Here is an 18139-nt window from a genome sequence, read left to right on the forward strand (position 1 = left end):
AGCAAAATACACCAGCAGTGCAAGATGCAGAGTGCTCTCTGCTTTATTAGCCTCAAAGAGAGCTGAGGACATGTCCTCTGGATCTGTTGTGCTCTTCCTCGTTCTGCACTTGACATCCTGGATAATTATAGCCAAGCCAGAAGAAATGGCCTTCTAATATTTTTAAATGGGTATGTTAGAACAATAAGTGATGCAAAGTTGCCGGTGTTTCATGCGGATTAGTACATGTTCAGGCCTTCCATCGTACCAGGATGTGAAACACATCCTCTGCTTCTAAAACCCTTGTTGAAAGCTGCCCAACAAACCTAGAGCCCGGTACTCCTCCCGGTGCCCCCTCCTCAGCCAGAAAGCACTTGGGCAAGGGTTGAACTGCAGCCACGGGCCTACACGGGGCTCTTCGCGCTCTTCCCAAGCAGGCGCTCGGTGCAGTGTTTTGACGGCCGGGGTCTACCCGTGCAGACGTCCCAGCTGAAATTTCCATCTGGAGAACAAAACAGCGTTGTGTCCAGCTTGGAAAGGACAGCGTTGCCTTTGTGAAGTCATTCAGTTGTCTTTCCTGTGGGGACATTTCCAGATCCCTTTGTTCTTTTTCCTAGTGGTAAAATGATTTGGAGACACCATCAAACTGGATTAGGATGAATTATAAAATAAAATTTCAAGTTGTCCACATTTCAAAGCTAGGTATTTTTGACATCACTCGTTTAAAGAAATGCAAATAATAAAAGCACGTGACCCACCACAGCTTTACTGGATGAGAAATACTGAAAATGTCATTCTCCCAGTGGAGGAACGGGAAGCGTGATGTCCTTTTGCGTGTTTCACAGCCCAAGAAATCCAAGGCTGCTTCTGGGCCCCGGTGAGCCCCCGTGTTTGCCGCCTCCTGGCAGCAGCGGCTGAACTGTCAGTAAAGCCGATCACAGTTTTTGAAACACTTTCACTCGGTGCAAATAGTTCCACTACTTAAACACTGGATGCTGTTAAAGAAAGCAGCGGCAGACGGAATCAAGTCACCTCTTAATGTGCACGTTAAATATATGGCCTAAAACCTTGCGAACAGTCCTGAAGAAAACCTTTTTGCCTGAAAAGGGCGCATTTCCAGCTGGCAGCTACGGAAAGCGGCACTATCGAAACCAGTCTCACTGTATTTAATTCTCATTCTCTTACTAACGCCTGTCATTTCCACCTCTAGCTCATGTAAGGGGAAAAATAAATAACTAAAAGGCTGGTTTTAGTCACATTTTAAAGCCGAGAGGGAAAAAAAGAGGTAATTTCGCAGGCGATGCTGAGTTCTGGGTCCCCGACCTGCGGGCACCCGCGCCGCCCTGCCCGGCCCGGCCCTGCCCTGCCCTGCCCCGCTCCTGCCCCGGCGGGCAGCGGCAGAAGGGCCGGGCCGGGCCGGGCCGGGTGAGTCAGGCCGCCCGCCCGCCGCGCCGGGGGCAGCCGGGGCCGGCCCCGCTCCCGCTCCCGCCCCGCAGGGGGGCCGGCGGCCGGGCGGGGCGGCGCAGGGAGATGATGTCAGCGGCGGGCTGGCAGCCATGGTGTGAGGGCAGTGATTGAGGCGGCCGGCCCGGCGCGGCGCGGCGCGGCGCGGCTCGGCTCGGCTCGGCGCGGCTCGGCGGGGCCCGGCCCGGCCCGGCAGCATGTCGGGGCCGAGCGCCGTGTCGGACCCCCAGCACCCGGCGCGGCTGCTGCGGGCCCTCAGCTCCTTCCGCGAGGAGAGCCGCTTCTGCGACGCGCACCTGGTGCTGGAGGGGGAGGAGATCCCGGTGCAGAAGAACATCCTGGCGGCCGCCAGCCCCTACATCAGGTACGGCCGGGGCCCGGAGCCGGCCCGCAGTCCCCGAGCGGCGACTCGGCGGGAGGCCGCGCTCCCGGGCCTGGGGGGGGGGGGGCGGCCGTTGCGGGCCGTTATGGTTACGTAAGGAGCGGGCTCGGCTTCTGTAAAGGACGAAGGAGTCGGGGGAGGCCGGCGGGGGGGGCGTCTGCCGGCGGCGGAGCGGAGCGGAGCGGGCCTGCCCTGCCCTGCCCTGCCCTGCCCTGCCCTGCCCTGCCCTCCCGGTGCACCGCCGGCCCCGGAGTTTGCCCGAGCGCCCCGGTGAGAGCGGGGGCTCGGCCGGTTCCGCCCCCGGCCCCGCTCCGGCCGGTGCCACCCTGCGCTCCCCCCGCGGAGCCGAGTCCCTCCGGAGGAGCAGGCGTGTTCTCTGCCTGAAGCGGCTGCTTTTTTCAGGCTTGAAACAACTGAGGTGCTACCAAGTGCCTGGCGTAAACAAGCGACCCGGAAAAAATAAACTTGCAAGGATCGCAGGGGAGGCGGCCGGCCGAGGGGCAGCGGCCGCGGCTGTGCCTGCGAGCGGGGCTGCCGGGGCCGCTGCCCGCTGCCGCCGCGGGGGAGCGGGGGCTTGCGACCTTCGGCTGCGCCGACTCAGCGCTTCAGGATCTTTTTTATCCTTCTTAATGCCTTCTAGCGAGACAGGGCTCCGGGCGGCGGTGGTGGATTCTGAAGTACATCTGCTTTTAAATTAAAAAAATATTGGTTTGTCTCCCCATCTCTCGTTCCCGTGTGCCCGTGCAATATCTAAGAACATAACTCGGAAATTGCCAGAGGTTCGTTGTGCCCGGCCGTGCCAGGAGAGCTGGCCGCTCTTGGCAGCGGGTGCCGGCAGCGGGTGCAGTCAGAACCGCGCAGTTTGAGGGTGAGCGTTGGGGAGGACGAGCTGCATTAGCACAGTCATGGTTTCTGAGGTGGCCTGGCGAACGGTTTATCCCGGACTGTTTTCATGGAAACCCATTTCAGGAAAGGTCCTGCTGCAGCCATTGACAGCAGTTTGAACTCCGTCGCACTCAGTGGTGATGAGTCCGATGACATCAGGTAAAAAGAACATACCCGCCATAAGATTTCTGTAGTACATATCTGCGTCTCAGAGAGGGTAAATGAAACGTACAAGCGGTTAATTCTGACGGGTTTTTATTTTTAAGTCCTATCATTTGCAGGTAACAAAGACACTAATTTTGTCTTAGCCTGTAAAGTAGGAGCAGACTTTTCAGTATCGCTTATACGCAGGACTATCGTAAGTCTGTAGCAGACTTTTTGTGATGGTTGGGCATTCCTTCCAGTGGCAGCTTCCTGCGAAGTTGTCATAAAACCGGCATATTTGCGCTAGGTGGGGATGGGGAGTCTGTATGCCGCTCTCCAAAAGAATGCCGCCTGCTTCAGTGTCGTATTATCCTCTGCTTTTAGGCAGTATGGTCTTTTGGGTGGCCATTGTAGTACAACTTCGACATTCTCAAGTACAAAAATAAACGAAAAATAAATAGAATATGAAGCTGGTGATTAACTTTTAAATGGGTGTTGATCGTGGACTTAAGACTTAAAGAAACAGTTCTCTGCACCGGTTGAGGTGGCGGAGCTGAGATATAAAATGAAATAAAATGCATGGTGAAGGAAGATCAGCAAGAATTTGCAAAGAAGACACCGTGGAGCCTATGTACCAATAATAATTTTTTTCACTGCTTGTCTTGAGAAGCAGTTTTGGAAGACTGTGGTGAAAGACAAATCAAAGACATGAAATTGAAATGAGCCATTGATCCAATACGCTTCAAAACGCTTGCATGCTTTTTAGGTTGTTGGTCATCATGTTTTAGATGACCGTATGCTATATCTGAAATTAAGGTTCAGGAGGGTTGCTCTAGGTGGAAAGAGGTCATATTCTTGGAAAAACTGCTCTTCTACTGTAACAGCAAGATGAGTTTACAGGAAATGTGCAATCTTTTACTGTGAAAAAGACTGCTTAATTAAAAGATATTGTAAATTATTCTGTGGAGAAGTACGTCTTCACTGAATTTCATCTTTAAGCATTGCGTTCTGTTCATCTCTGAAAAATGTACTGGGGAAGCAGGAGTTAAGCGTGTGTGAGGAGTAAGAGCACCAGACATAACTACATTAGCAACAAAACTTGTAGTCATTAGAGTTGTGGGTTTTTTTAAACTCAAAATTATTCAGGTTCAAATCCCATGAAGGAACGCATTAGCTATGTGTGAAAGTAGGTTACGTGCATTAATATATAAATATGATTAAGTTGGTGTTTTGTTTTTTGGTTTTGTTTTGGGTTTTGGGGTTTTTTTTTAAGCTTACTCATCTTTTCTCCTCAGGCTTGCAAGACGTAAAGAACGAAAAATACATGTACCTAGTTCTTGTATGGCACATTAAGAAACACATTTCTATTGCCTACACTTGCAGAGCCTAATTTTTACCTGCTGCCTATCTCTCTTCTTTTTGTCACTCCAGGATCTATCTTTTAGTCCAGCTGGTCTTCACGTTGGGTAGAATTGGTCAGGTAGGTTGCCAATGTTGGAGCATTAAGTTTCCAGCCAAAAGTAATGTTTCAGTGGCTCTTTTTGGAGATAAATTTTATCTCCAGCCTATACCTAGTCTGTGCAAGTCCTGTTTATTTTGAGTGTTGTTTTTTCAAATAAAATGATTGGTTTAGGTTTCTGTATAAAGGGTTATTGCAGGAGACTCAGGAATTTGATGTCCTTGTATTTTAAGGGTAGGTGATTCCAAAGCATGCTCTGGTACCAGAGGCTGTTACGCTCTCCAAATGCCGATTGATTTGGGTCGCTCTCATTTGAAAAACTCCAATATAAAGCTCTGAAAAATCCATTAACTAATTCCAGAAGTAAAACTTGGAAGAAAAAAATGAGTAGGTATGTGAAACTTACACTGGGCAGTGAAGAAGTGGAAGTATGAGTTGGCGTGGTGTTTTCTGTCTCTGGCTGTGTCGTTATGTATTGTGGCTGTGGGCCAGTTGGTGGGGGAGTTCAGAAGCTGTGTAGGGTTTGCATGAATGCTTAGTTTAGGGTGTGAGTAGGAAAATAAGTAGGCATGGACTTTCTGAGGGGGTGGTTGGGTGTGAGCAGAGTCTGTGTGTGCTGAAGGATTTGTGCAGCCACAGAGAGAGGAGCCTTACCTGCTTTTGAGTTTTGCATGGAAGCTGTTTGACTGACTGGTTATGAGTAGGACACTTCTAAATTATAGAGATGTGGCTTCCTTCTAATTATTTGGCAACTGGATTATCCATGCAGCTCAAAAATGGTGGCTTCAGTGGGGAGAGGTCGAAAGATGTGAAGGGGATGCAGAAACACATGGAAGTATTACTGGTGTCGCAGGCCCCATCTGCCTTTCTTGACCATCAGCTGGCTTCTGCAAGTACAGAAAAAAAATGTCTGTTTCATGAACAAATTTTCAGTCTGTGGGACCAATAAGACTTCTAATTTTTGTGGTAGTTTGATTCTTGAGGTCTTGCCTCAACGGCTTAATGCCAAGTTGCTTGTAGCTCTCTGAGGGCAGCGAGGTCTGGGGTGGTTGTGTGAATTCCTACAGAATTGCCTTACATGTACAGGTTTATCTAATCCCTCTGTGTGCCCCTGGAGCAAATCCTGTCGTTTACAAAACACAGAAGTCTTCCTGCATATCTCTGACATCTTGTGGTATGTTCCTGAGCCTGAGAAAAGGAGGATTCCTGAGGAAGAGACTGCCATAGGACAAAGCGTGGTTTGGCTCAAAGGGATGTTGCTGTACCTCCCAGAGAAGTTAAATTCAAGCCAGCTTAGCTCTTGATTTTCTTTTCTGTAACAAATCAGCCAGAAGCCTGCACTTTTTCTTAGCACTTTTTGTCCTGACAATTGCCCTAATGTAGAGACAATTCTATTGCTCTGGTTTAATTTATTTAGTTTGTGAGCCTAGTGTAAATTATGGTGGCACAAGAGTGCTTTTACCAGAATAAACCATGCTTGCACTAGTAAATTTGGCATAAGTTGTAGCATATATCCACAGACCTTTTATAGGATAGATTTGGTCCAGGTATTCCTGGTATCCTCAACAGTAGCAGCAGATGTTCTCATCCGAACAGATCTGTCACTGTCTGGCATGAGGCGTTCCTGGCCAGCTGAAACTTGCAACTCCTAATATTTTGCTAGCTTACTGTCTGCTTGCCTGTATCGCAGAGAGCACGTGGGAAGTACCTTAGCAAAGAGGATATTTAAGCTCAAATTCTTAGATGAACTTAATGTTGTTACGCAGGGATTGTGCTGCTGTATTAGAAATTGAATTAAGACATTTTTGTTATCTCAGCAAGTTTTGTCTTTGGTTTTCATGCATCCGTGTGAACAGATTACAGATCTGTGTGTGTATTCTATACTGTTCCCCAAGGCTTTTCTAACTTAGTAATGGACCAGTAACAATATTTTCATCTTTTTCCAGATGAGCATAATATAGCTCAACAAAACTAAAAATGTAAAATTAAGTTCGCATTGTTTTCCATTTACTTGTAAATAGCTGCGCGTCTTGTAAATTGGTTTTGGTCAGAAATAACCTGGCAGCATTTGCATCGTCTCGCTTGTGCCGTTCAACCTTCTGACATCCCTAAATGATTGCAGGCCTCGTAGGACCCTTGCACAGCCACAAAACCGTAACCTCTCCGCCAGTGCTGAAATCGACTTCTGTGGAGATGTGGTGGGACAGGTCTGCTGTCACAGAACTCCTGTCCTTTCCTCTGCGTGCTGGCACTTGGAGCGTCTTGAGTAGTCATGAAACAGTGAGAAGGCGGTCTGCTGAGACCTCTTGTGTAAGTGTGTCTGTGAGCATCCCTAGGTGCAGGCATGAAAAGTGGGACGGGACGTCTGTTCTGCAGCGCGCTGACAAGGTGCGGCTTGGCAGTTTTTGTTACGCTTGTCAGACAATAAGTATTGTAGAGCAAGGCGAGGTAGAAGGCAATGCGTGCCCGTAACTTCTGCTGCTTATTTCTTAGTGCCCATTTGGTTTTTATTGACATTTGTAGAGAGCTTTCATAGTGTGTTAAAAGTTTTTCTATTTGGGACTGGTACTGAAGTCAGGAATACAAACCGCTGCTGAAGCTGGGAGGTATTTGGTTGTCAAGACCCTGTGCGCTCAAGTTCTGGTTTAGCCAAATCGTGCTGTGCTCATGCCAGCTCTTGTTCCCTCTTCACAGGGCGTGCAGGGCAGCGTTGTGGTAACTGCGCTATCAAGGAGGGATCTAAAGCCATGTCATCTTCAAGTTTTCTTAGGAGAAGTTTGTTTCTGGCAGTCTCCTGGGAATTTTACAGGTTGCCTTGGCATTAGGAAGTCGGGAACAAATCAGGCCAGAATTTGCCTCCAGACTTTTAAAGGTGTTTTTTAAATCAGGCATAGTTTGTTTTGGGTTTTTTTTAAATGAAACTACAATATCACCTGTGATGTTTTAGAGATGACTGAGTTGTAAAGTCTGTGTAACTTTGAGAAGCAATAAATCAAAATAGTTGCCTTCTCCAGAAACTCTCTACCTGGCATAACTTGGGAGAAGCGCCTAAATGCGTGTTATGTTTGGGTAAGTAGTTGAGGGGCAGCCGTGATAAAGGTATGTTAAAAGCTTATGGTTTAAAAAAGGATTTAAAAATCACTATACCAGGCTTGAATGGGGAGTTGTTGATTATATTCCTGCTCCAACAAGCCCCTAAAGATGGCCTGAAGGAAGGAGGCAATAAGACTCTTACCCAGCTCAAAATAGTAAGAGAATAGAGTTGGGCTGCTCCTACATGTCAGGCAAAGGGAGAACTGGAAATCAGACCATCTTGTTTACGCAGGAGAACTTGAGATGAGATTTCTTGGCCTTTCTTTGTATCTGAAGATGCGCAGTTCATCTGCGTGCCTGATGCAAGAGGCGAGTTGGGGTGGAAGGAGGTGTGGCAGGATGGAGCTGCTTGAGATGGCTGGGTAATTTATATGCTGTAGCTTGCCTTTACACCTGCATTAATTGCCTTGTTTGGCAAAACTTTTATTATTGAAAGAACCTTTTTTTATCAATAATTTTTCTTGCATGCTTTAAAATGTATTTTGGGGCTGGAGCAGGGCTGTTCTGAAGGTGCTCATGTCTGGAGAAAGATCTGGAGTTGATGAACCTAGACTTCTTGATTTGTGTTTGGGGTTTTGTTTCTTTTTGTTTGAGCGTGTTTTGTTTGCATTGGTCTCAGCTGCAGTTACAAAAGGAACTTCCTTCTCGTGTGGACTGACAAATATGAAAAGTAGCTAATGGTTTTAAAGAGCTTGTTTCTTCGTTCTCTGTTGAGACCTCTTTCATGTATTGTACAAAGCTTTCTCTCTGTCCTGGTACTGAGTACCAGTGTAGCATTGCCTATACATACGGGAGTCTCCAGTCTCCTATTTGCCTTGCATATTATATTTATGCAACTGCTTAATATTTCCAAGAAAACAAACAAAATCACTGTTATGGACAGCTTCAAAATTGCTTGTTGCCTATCAAGGAACTATGTTCTGAATACATGTAGTTAGTGGCTGGTTTATGTCCTCAGGCATGTTGGTTTACATCTCCTGAACAACTTCAAGCTACCTAGTACAGCTCTTGTTATTGTTTATGTACACGGTTAGTACTCTTAATTGCAGACTCTTGGCTCTTCCTTCGTGTCCTGGTGAGATCCACACTCCTCATTCCTTTTTCCTCTTGGCTGTGTTATCCCTTTCCGTGATAGTCTTGCAGATCTCTGTTTTCCAGCTCCCAGTATATCCAGAGCTCTGGTGCCTTCCTCCGTTGGATTCCCAAAGAAACACAGTGTTTGTCACATCTTCCAGCTATCCCACGATACTACTCATGCACTTGTCCATTCAACTTCAGACTTTGCCAGTGATTATCAAAGTCTTCTTCTGACTCTGATGCTTATTTCTCCCATGTGCGATAAGGATCAGTGAGGTGTAAAAACCTGATTAAACCAAGTTTTCTCAGCAGGTTCCTTGGTGTTTTCCAAATATGATTTTAGTAAGTCACAGGAATGTTTGGATTATTAGAGACACACTACACACCACTGCATTTCTTAAATATATTTAATGGTGAGTTTAACAGCAGGGGCATGGTGTTGTACTTGTTCCTTCTAAAAAAGCATTTTTAACAAGTTTAAAAGTAGAATTAATTTGAAAGAAGACATGTTTTCAAGTAAGATACAGTTAATTTCTTGGTTTAAAACTGTATTCCAGAAATGTTTTCCTTTGCTTTTCTGAGGAAGTCCTAGTTCCAACTTCCTATCTAATAGGTGTAACACTGCTGTTTAGTAGAAAGCTAAATTTTCAACTGATGTGGACTGGAAATCTCATGAATCATGTATTTAGTGAGTGAACTTGAGTGTCACGCATAGCACAAATATGGCATAAATACGATACAGATTTAGTTACTTAAGCAGATGCTTTGATGAGTGTTCCATGCGAGCTAGCCTGCTGCCCATTGAGGAGCAGGGATTAGATATTTTTTCCCCACCTTTTAAAAACAAAGAAAGAAAAAACCCCAAACGCACCTTTCTAAATCCAGTGGCAGGTATTTCTAATACAAGAAGGTACGTAATAGATCTGTGCTTCACGTGAGAAGAGCTGAACAGGTGACTGCTGAACCCGGTCTACTTGGCTACGCGCATAGATGAGGCCGAGCTGCGCTTCACGCCGCGTACGAGGTGCATGGCATGGACCATCGGTGCCCAACAGCCAGCTCATCTGCGTTGCTTGTAATTGACTTCTTTGTAAGCTCAGCTGGTGTAGTTGGTTGGTTGTTTTCCAAGTTGGTTAAAAAAAAACAAAAAACCTGAAGTAAAATGAAACGGCAGGTACCTGCTGCTGCTGAGAAGCTCCAAGAGTCCGTTCTTGGGACTGTGTTCATCAGCTGTGTGTTCTGTCTACTTAGGGCTAAGTTGCATGTTTAGGCAAGACGTGCTGGTTGAGGGTAGATTTCCAATTTCGATTACAATCTAGCTCTGAATGAGCTCAGTGTAGTCAGAGTAACTTTGGATTTTCAGGGTAAACAAGCTCTTCACTGAGCGAAGCCCATGAGCCCTGTACACGTCTCCTGTGCTGCTGCCGAAGTAATTGCTTTGTTCTCTTTCTTAGCGGGGTGGGGGTAAAGCCTTACATTTTTGCCTGACTTAAACTTTCCAACAGATGAAAAAATAAAAGTTATTCCTAGTTGTTGTTTCTCTTAAACCAAGCAAAGCAGCTTCTGCAGGTTTTTGTGCTGAGCTGTTAGGTGGACTACTTTGCCTTGAGACCTGAAGTTGCAGTTACAGATAATCTTAAGAAGACAGGCATACGAGAGGCATAGCCAAAATCCTCTGAGAGCTGGCACCCTTTGCAGGGTGTGGTAAAGACTGTCTTTCATGTGTGCTGCTAAAGGCCAGGGTGCGACCTCAAAGGAAACCTTCTGATTTGGTTGTAAAATATCTTTTTGGAGGATGGCAGTGGGTGGAGTGAACTGCTGCATCATGGTTTTGTGTCTGACCTGGTTAATAATGTGATTATTAAAGTTTTTTGCATGCAGAAAGACCAGCTTTCATGGGAGAAAATGTTGCAGGGATAAATGCGGACAAATGAAAGAACTTCACCATTAAAACGGTCAGTCCTAAGTAGTACTTAATTAGATTTAACATGGAAAGCTTGTACTCTAAAGACTTGCACATAAGGAAGCCCAGATCAGGAGGAGACTAAGTTGACCTCATGCTTGCATCAAAAGCAGAATTTTGAAGTTTTTCTCCTTACGGATGCAAAATCTCAAAGTACTCGCTTGCCATTTTTGGGACTGAGTCATCCCTGTGAGCGTGTTTTAGGTTTGGTGCATGTCTTTGCTGGAAACGTTTGTTGGACGTTGAACTTCATTTTAAAATGCTGATGCTCTCTGGAGAAGGCCAAAACACTGGTGCAGGTAAAGGATATATCATCAAACCCCAATTTTATTACTCTTTGGTTTGGAACGATGGCGTTGCTGCTCTAACGCTAAGGTTTGCTAGCGTGGCAATATTGGCAAGGCTTGTGTAGACTAGCTCTTATGGTTAATCTGGGGCAGAATCATTAATTTGGAAAGACAGCTCCTTTCAAAGAGCCAAGTGTTTCCCTCTTGTCTCCTGCAGCTTTGTTCTGACACCCTGCTACAGCTGCGTAAGTAGGTCAGGGAGCTGCGTCGCTTGCGGTGCGATGATGTGAGAGCAGGCAAAAGTTTTGTGTTGCAAAGCATCAAAACCAAAGCGTCAGTCTTTTGTTTTCCAGATTTTTCAATTGTTGTTCGCTCTAAATATCGTAAACCTGCTTGAGGTGAATGTGGTCTAGAGCATTCTCATTTACAAAGGTGCAATCTTTGCAGGCAGATGTTTTCTTTACCTGTTTAGGTACCAATATACCGGCGCTCTAATGATTAAAGCATTCCAAGAGTTGTACTGTTGGTCTCTTTATAACTTATGTCACCATTGTTGAAATACATGGGTTATCTTTTCATAATAGTTAACAAATAAGGCAGAGGTTTTAAAGATAAAAGTATTCCCGCAGAATTATATCTGACTCAGGAAAGCAAACTTTGTTGGTGGCAGCTGAATTACTTGTTTTGGTTTTCATTTTGTTGTTGTTTTGCTTGGTTGGGTTTTTTTAAGTTGTTATTCCCTCTCTTGTAAACTGTCAACTGTAAAACATAGGAAAAACAAGTTTTCAGACATACGAACCCTTTCTCCATGTGCTTCCCATGCATCTTAACTGTCCCACAACAGTGCTCCCACATGGGCTTGGCTGTAAGCTTGGAAGTATGACTATGTGTTTTTCTTTGTTTTGTTCTTTTAAAATGAGAGGTAAGTTGGAAAATCCATCTTAATTTTAACAAGAACTGTGGACGGTCTTAAATTTATATGTTGGGGGTTTTTTTTTTTAATTACTTGCATCTGTTTTATGCCATTAGATGTGAATTGTGACTCCTAGCAATATCAACATTTGTTCTTAAGCCCTCGTTTTCATTTTAACGATTTACCTTGCTTATATTGTTGCTTACGTATACAGAAAAGGTATTGGAATTTTTTTCCTCATTCTGCCTTATGTAGTGTCATTTGAGCTGACTCATTAGGATTGTATTCCTTAAGTGATGTGGAAGAGCAGATTCTAAATTTGTCACACAGACACACAACATCAAAACACAACATAAACCCCGTTGTTCCTATGCCACTTGCTGAAGGTGTAGTATGTGCCAAGCAGTTTTCCTGACCAGGTACAAGAAGTTGGGGTGAATGTTATGCATTTGTAGAACACTGTTTATGTAAATGGAAGCAATTGCAACTTACAATTATGATCTTTGTAATTAAAAAAATGGAAAACTTCCCTTTAAAACATGTATGGAGTCAAGCTGCTCAAAATTAAATTACTTAAGAAAACAGGACGAAGTTGCCTTGTTTTGTTTCCCCCAGCTGGGTATGCGTCGCGGCTGTGCTCTGCTCCCAGCTAATGGGTTTTCTGGTTGGCTGTGGGGGAATTTTATTTCCTTCTAAATCTTGATGTTCCAGTGTTTCATCTGAATTAAGGAAGATTAAGGCAGCCTTTTCTGCTGTGGTTTGGCAACTTTTAAAGTGCTTTTACGTAGTTAGAAGTGTTGTCTGGAGTCGGAAGCTGTCACATGCATGTGTTAGAAGCAGCCGTGCTGGAGCTGGGCACATCTCTGCACCTTGGTTGCTGATGGCCACTTCCAGCTCTCTGCCACACAAGTCATAGGCTGAATAAACCACCGTGAGGAGGAGCATGGTGGAAGGAAAACATCTTCCCTCCTGGGATACTGACAGGTTGGAAAACCTCTGCTTAAGCATAGCGAGAAACGTTTTTTCTAAAGTGAAATTTGATAGAGGACCAGGGTTCAGTATTTCACAATGTGCTGCCGCCCTGTCTTTCTGAACAGGGCACAAACGTGTTCTGAAACTTTCTCGTCGTGTCTGCTGCATGTGTTACGACAAGGGTGCCAGACCTCGGTTTGCTGGCGAGGTGTGGGTGCAGGTAACAGCTGATGCTGGGTGATGCAAGAGGAGGCATGGCTCCTTGCCCTCTGCTTACGTACCTCCTACTTTTTTCTTCTCCTTCAGCTTTCTTTCCACGTTAGACTCACAATTTTCTCTTCAACTTTTCCAGCCCCAAACCTGGTTATAATATGTCCTTGCATGATTTTTTCCCTCCCCTCTTCCCAACAGCCAGCAGCTGTCCTGCAGTACTTGACAGGAGTGACAAGGAGCACCTCCAGCTGCCCTTTGGGAATGGTTCTCGTGTCATAGCTCAGAAATCTTTGTACCAAAATAAATGACCTGGTAGTTTATTAACTAACAAATTAAAGTTGTGTGACAGGTGGATAACTACTGCCTCTCAGAACAGATGACAGGAACAAAGCGTAGTCTGAACTGGAATGCATTTGCATAAGGTGAATATTTGCCCACATAGGAGTATCTGTAACTTGGAAATCAATCGATTTGTTCTCAAGGTTATTTTTCTGCTTTGAGTTTGTGTTTTGGGCTTGGATCAGTGCTTGGCTTATTTCTTTTCAGGTTAACAACTGTTGATTGTAAAAAGTACACAGTAATTAGAACATTAGCCTGATGAGACCCAAAACCTCTGAACAACACTTTCTCGTTACTAGGAGGTGTCGGTGTAAAGTCCATGCAAGAGGTGGTTTAGCTTGGGTGTGTACAGGGGATGCTAAGATGAAAGTTAGTGATAAGTAGCGCTAGTCCTTTCCATAATCTCTCCATTAGTGCTGGCATGAAATGTGTTTATTATATGCCTTGCATCTGTTTTAAGCCCCACAATGTGTTGGACTACCCAGGTTCTGTGTAGTTACCGCTGTGTATTTGACCATGCCAGCTACTCATAGGTACCTGATACGTATGAAATATAGATACCATCTGACGGTCTCTCTTTTCTGGTGAAGGAAGCTAGGCACTGCAAACCTTGATACATTTTATGTTAAATTAAAAGAAAACACAGTTTCATCCCAGGAAACAAGACACAGCTTTCATTACAAACCAAGAAACCCAAAACTCGAGCATAGTCAGCATAATTAAAATTGAGGTAGTTTGGATAGGCTTGAAAATGTGTGTAAAGAAACCTCGATACTGGGTTAGAGTTGCAAGCGCATGTTACTCTGTGTGTATGTGCTCCTTCATTTATTTGGAGTGGTAGGCACGAAGAACGCACATTGCACGCGGGCGAGGGTGGCGTGAGTCGAGATGCACATTGCAGGGGATTGCTTGAGCCGTGCATTCGGTTTAGAAGTTTTCAGCTGACAAGCTGCAAATCAGCATCTGCTATTGCAGCACGTGTCTTATTGGAAGTCACGTAGACTGTTTAGAGAACAGGCTGAATTTTTCTAATCTCCTTTCAAGTGTTAGGAAATAAACAATTTCCTAATCCATGTTATGTTGTTGTTGTTGTTAATATTTGTATTATAACTTGTGCTAGGTGCTGTACAAACACGGAGCGAAGCAGCTTTAGCTTCAGCCCTCGTACAGTCACGCATCGGAGCAGCGTTCTCTCCCAGAGCGTTCTGCTCACTGGTGATGTGTCTCTTGCAGCGTAGAAAAGCAATGTGAAAAGACGACCACAAATATGACTAACTTCAGGGCTAAAATTACCATCCTTATTCATGCTTAAAAATAGCTCCTTGTAGACTAGGATTTTATTTGATATGAGTTATATCTTATTTTGTGAGAAACTATTTATTCTGATATGAGTAAGTGAAGCAGAATCTGCCCTTAGCTAAGTCCTATTTATGTATTTACTTAGTATGAGTGTGGATAGCGAAAGACTGCAGCAATCTGGATGCTTTCAGCTTAGCAAAGCCACAGCTTTTCACATTAAGAAGCTAATTCTATTTAAGGATATATTAAAATTAATACAAAAACCTTTTTAAAGGCTTCTATTTAAACGTGCTGTGATACAGATCTCTACGTATACACACAAGAGAGGCACTGAAACAAGTTTTCTGGTCTTTATGTAATGTATCCTTGGTTGCCTAAAGCATGGAAAAAAGATGTTGAAAATGCTATTTTATTAGCTGTTGTGGCTGTTTTCGCTAGTCTGGTGAACACTGCTCCGCTTAAAGTTGTCTTTCCTGGAAAAAGCGTTTGTACTAACAGATGATGGAAACCAAAGCCGTCTGCTGTGTCATTATTATTACTGTTACTTTCTCATCTTTGTCTCCCAGACGCCCTCCATTCTATTCAAAGGCACATCAAACTGTTCCTGGTATTTTTGAAGAAATTGCTCATAAGTGAAGCGTCCACTGATGTAGATGAATATTTAAAGCTCGGCTGAGCAGCACATGGCCTGTTTCCTACAACTGTGAGCGCACAGTTCAGTTACAGCCGGGCATAGCATTAGGCTGATAACATCATAAACTCCACAAAATGGTAATGCAATCCAAGTATTTGTGCTGCCAGTGTATATTCTGATCACGTCTGCTCACTGTAATTATTTTTTTCTTGGTAAAGTGTTTGGGTTTTTTTATTATTGTTTTGGGGTTTTTTCCCACCTTTATCAAAGCAAATTCTTGTGTTTCATCAGTCAGCAGAGCCGCTGTTCTGTTTGGAGTTCCAAGCTGAAGTTTTTCACTGCTTGTGATGAACGAGCTGGGAAAAAATTACTTTGGCTCTTTGATGCCATAGGTAGCTTGCAAGGCTAACGTATTTGTTCAGTTTGGAAATGTGATGAGCGATATTAGAGACCATACGTACGTCCTTTTCATGCTAATTCAAGAGAGACAGTTTTCACATCATGTTGTAAGGTTTTAACATCTCTGTAATAGCTCAAGTGATCCATAGCTAGCATGTGTTTCTTCAGAAAACTGAGAACAAGCAATGCCCAGGTTATGAGCTTTTTTTTTCCTTTTCTTCTCTCTTAGAACAAAATTGAATTATAATCCTCCAAAGGATGATGGCTCAACATACAAGATTGAACTTGAAGGGATATCTGTTGATATCATGAAAGAGATACTAGATTACATCTTCAGTGGGCAGGTATGGTATTAAAAAAAACCTAGATGGAAATTGAACTATTTGGCAAAATAACCTGGGTTTTAACACTGCTATCCTGAAAGATAAACCTGTTGAGGTTTAAAGCTTTGTGATAAAGGTTCCGCAAAGCGATATATCACAGCGGGGCTGTGCATGTGAAATAGAGGCAATATGCTCTGCAAGAGTTGTCTCTGCTCTTCTCGTGCAGTGGGGGAGGACTCTACAAGAGTCAATGTCAAATGCTTGTATTAAATGCTTGTATTAAAATTTGTGGCTACCTTCAGTAACCTGCTTTAAAACATGCAGTCTTTGGCACCTCTAGAAGAGAACTGGTTTGTCAGCAATGGAGATTGAGACCCCGTCACTGAGCATTACCATACCTCAGTATCCTCCCTTACTGACCCTCCTGCCCGCCTCTCCGGCCTCTTGCTGCTGGCAGCCTGCCCCTTCAGATCTTTGTACCAGTAGCCTTAGCAGGAATTAAAGTTGGTATGTCCGGTTTATTCGGAACCAGATTGCGATTGCTGAACGAGTTTAACTTTCAGGAGAAAAAGAAAAGGCAGATGTGGCTTGAAATTCTCTTCTGGACATGCATTTTAAAAAATTATTTATTTACTGCAGCAAAATTAATTTTAGGTTCCCAGATTAGATGAGCAATTTTATGGTTACTTCAGGCGCGAAATTCTGCTTGACACCTTCTGTCAAGCAGATGCCTTTCCATCCCTATGTGAATTTATAAATGTGTAGCAGTCATATCAATTTCTCGTAATTTTTACGCTGGTATTAATACTCCATCTTTCAGCCACTGAGAATGAGTGTAATGAATGTGGACATGTCATGAAACAAATGAGTGATAGTAGCTATAACTTCTAAATTAATTCTTGCAGATCAGGCTAAATGAAGAAACTATCCAAGATGTGGTACAGGCAGCTGATCTCCTGCTGCTTACAGACTTAAAAACTCTCTGCTGTGAGTTTTTAGAAGGTTGCATAGCTGCTGAGAACTGTATTGGTATTCGGGACTTTGCACTGCACTATTGTTTGCATCATGTTCACTACCTTGCCTCAGAGTATCTGGAAACTCACTTTCGAGATGTCAGCAGCACAGAGGAATTCTTGGAACTGACTCCTCAAAAACTGAAAGAAGTGCTGTCGATGGAAAAGCTCAATGTTGGAAATGAAAGATACGTCTTTGAAGCGGTGATTAGGTGGATTTCTCATGATTCAGAATCGAGAAAGGTCAGGACATCCAAATGTTTATATTTTGAATGTGGCCCAAATCAGTGGGTTTATTGTAATCGGTGGGAACTTAAAATAGATCCGTTTATTTCAGGGCTAATCTTGCACTTATAGAATTAGTGGAATTTTGCCTGAAATGCAGACAGCGGAATTGCAGTAAAAGGGTGAAAGCTGTGTTGATGATGTATCATCTGCTGTCTTTATTATTTAATAGGCATTAAGAAAAAAAGTACCTTTTTGGCATTTGATGATATAATCTTGTTTTTGTAGAGAGAAAGCAAGTAGCACCTTTGTAGTGAAACTTTGAAGAGTTGATGCATTTTCTTAATAACATTGTGTTGTAGATTTTCTTGTTATGTGCAAATATCAAAAATACTCAAGAAGTTTTTGATAAATATAGAAGCATCTATATGTACGAGTGCCTTAATGCTGTTCTGTAAAGTTTGGGGGATTTTCTGGCATTTGTCTCTTTCTGTAGGTTCACATGAAGGATGTCATGTCAGCGGTGTGGGTTTCGGGCTTGGACGCAGCGTATTTACGTGAGCAGATGATGAGTGAACCGCTGGTACGGGAGATCGTCAAGGAATGCAACAATATTCCCCTGACGCCGCCCCAGCAGGGAGAGGCGATGCTGGCCTCCTTCAAGCCCCGGGGTTACTCGGAGTGTATAGTGACCGTTGGTGGGGAAGAACGAGTGTAAGTGTGAAGTGGCATCACAGGTCGTCACAGCTGGTAAAAATACAAGTGCCTAGCATCCAGGGCACGTCTGAAAACACAGTGTGGAGAGAGTATGTGCACCTAATGGGCTTATTACTCTGTCATTTGAGTTTGTTTTTAAGTTGGTCAGACACGCCTAAAATACCTTGGTGAATGATTCAGCAATGAATAGTTATTTTGTGGTAATTTTCTGACATTCAACATGTAATAGACTTGGAGTAGGATGTGTTGTTTGTTCAGTAAGTGTTGGCTGGTTTTTGTTGTTTTGGGTTTTTTTTTTTTTTAACTGAATAGGCTTTACTCAAAATAAGCACAGAACGTTGGAGAAACACTTTTCTAAT

At 44.0% G+C, this 18139-nt stretch overlaps 1 protein-coding gene across 1 annotated transcript in view; it reads left to right on the forward strand.

The window, feature by feature from the left end:
- Positions 1–1538: 1538 nt before the first annotated feature.
- GAN (gigaxonin) overlaps positions 1539–18139 on the forward strand; it is a 29132-nt gene continuing 12531 nt past the window's right edge. The window contains exons 1-4 of the mRNA XM_087739490.1: positions 1539–1807; positions 15732–15846; positions 16731–17081; positions 17560–17777. Of these exons, the coding sequence (XP_087595616.1) occupies positions 1641–1807; positions 15732–15846; positions 16731–17081; positions 17560–17777 (851 nt within the window). The 5' untranslated portion in view covers positions 1539–1640. The remainder of the gene's footprint in view (positions 1808–15731; positions 15847–16730; positions 17082–17559; positions 17778–18139) is intronic.

The sequence above is a fragment of the Nipponia nippon genome, unplaced genomic scaffold, assembly GCF_047370975.1.
Source record: "Nipponia nippon isolate SJK-2023a ecotype South Korea unplaced genomic scaffold, ASM4737097v1 scaffold_7, whole genome shotgun sequence".
Lineage (NCBI taxonomy): Eukaryota > Metazoa > Chordata > Aves > Pelecaniformes > Threskiornithidae > Nipponia > Nipponia nippon.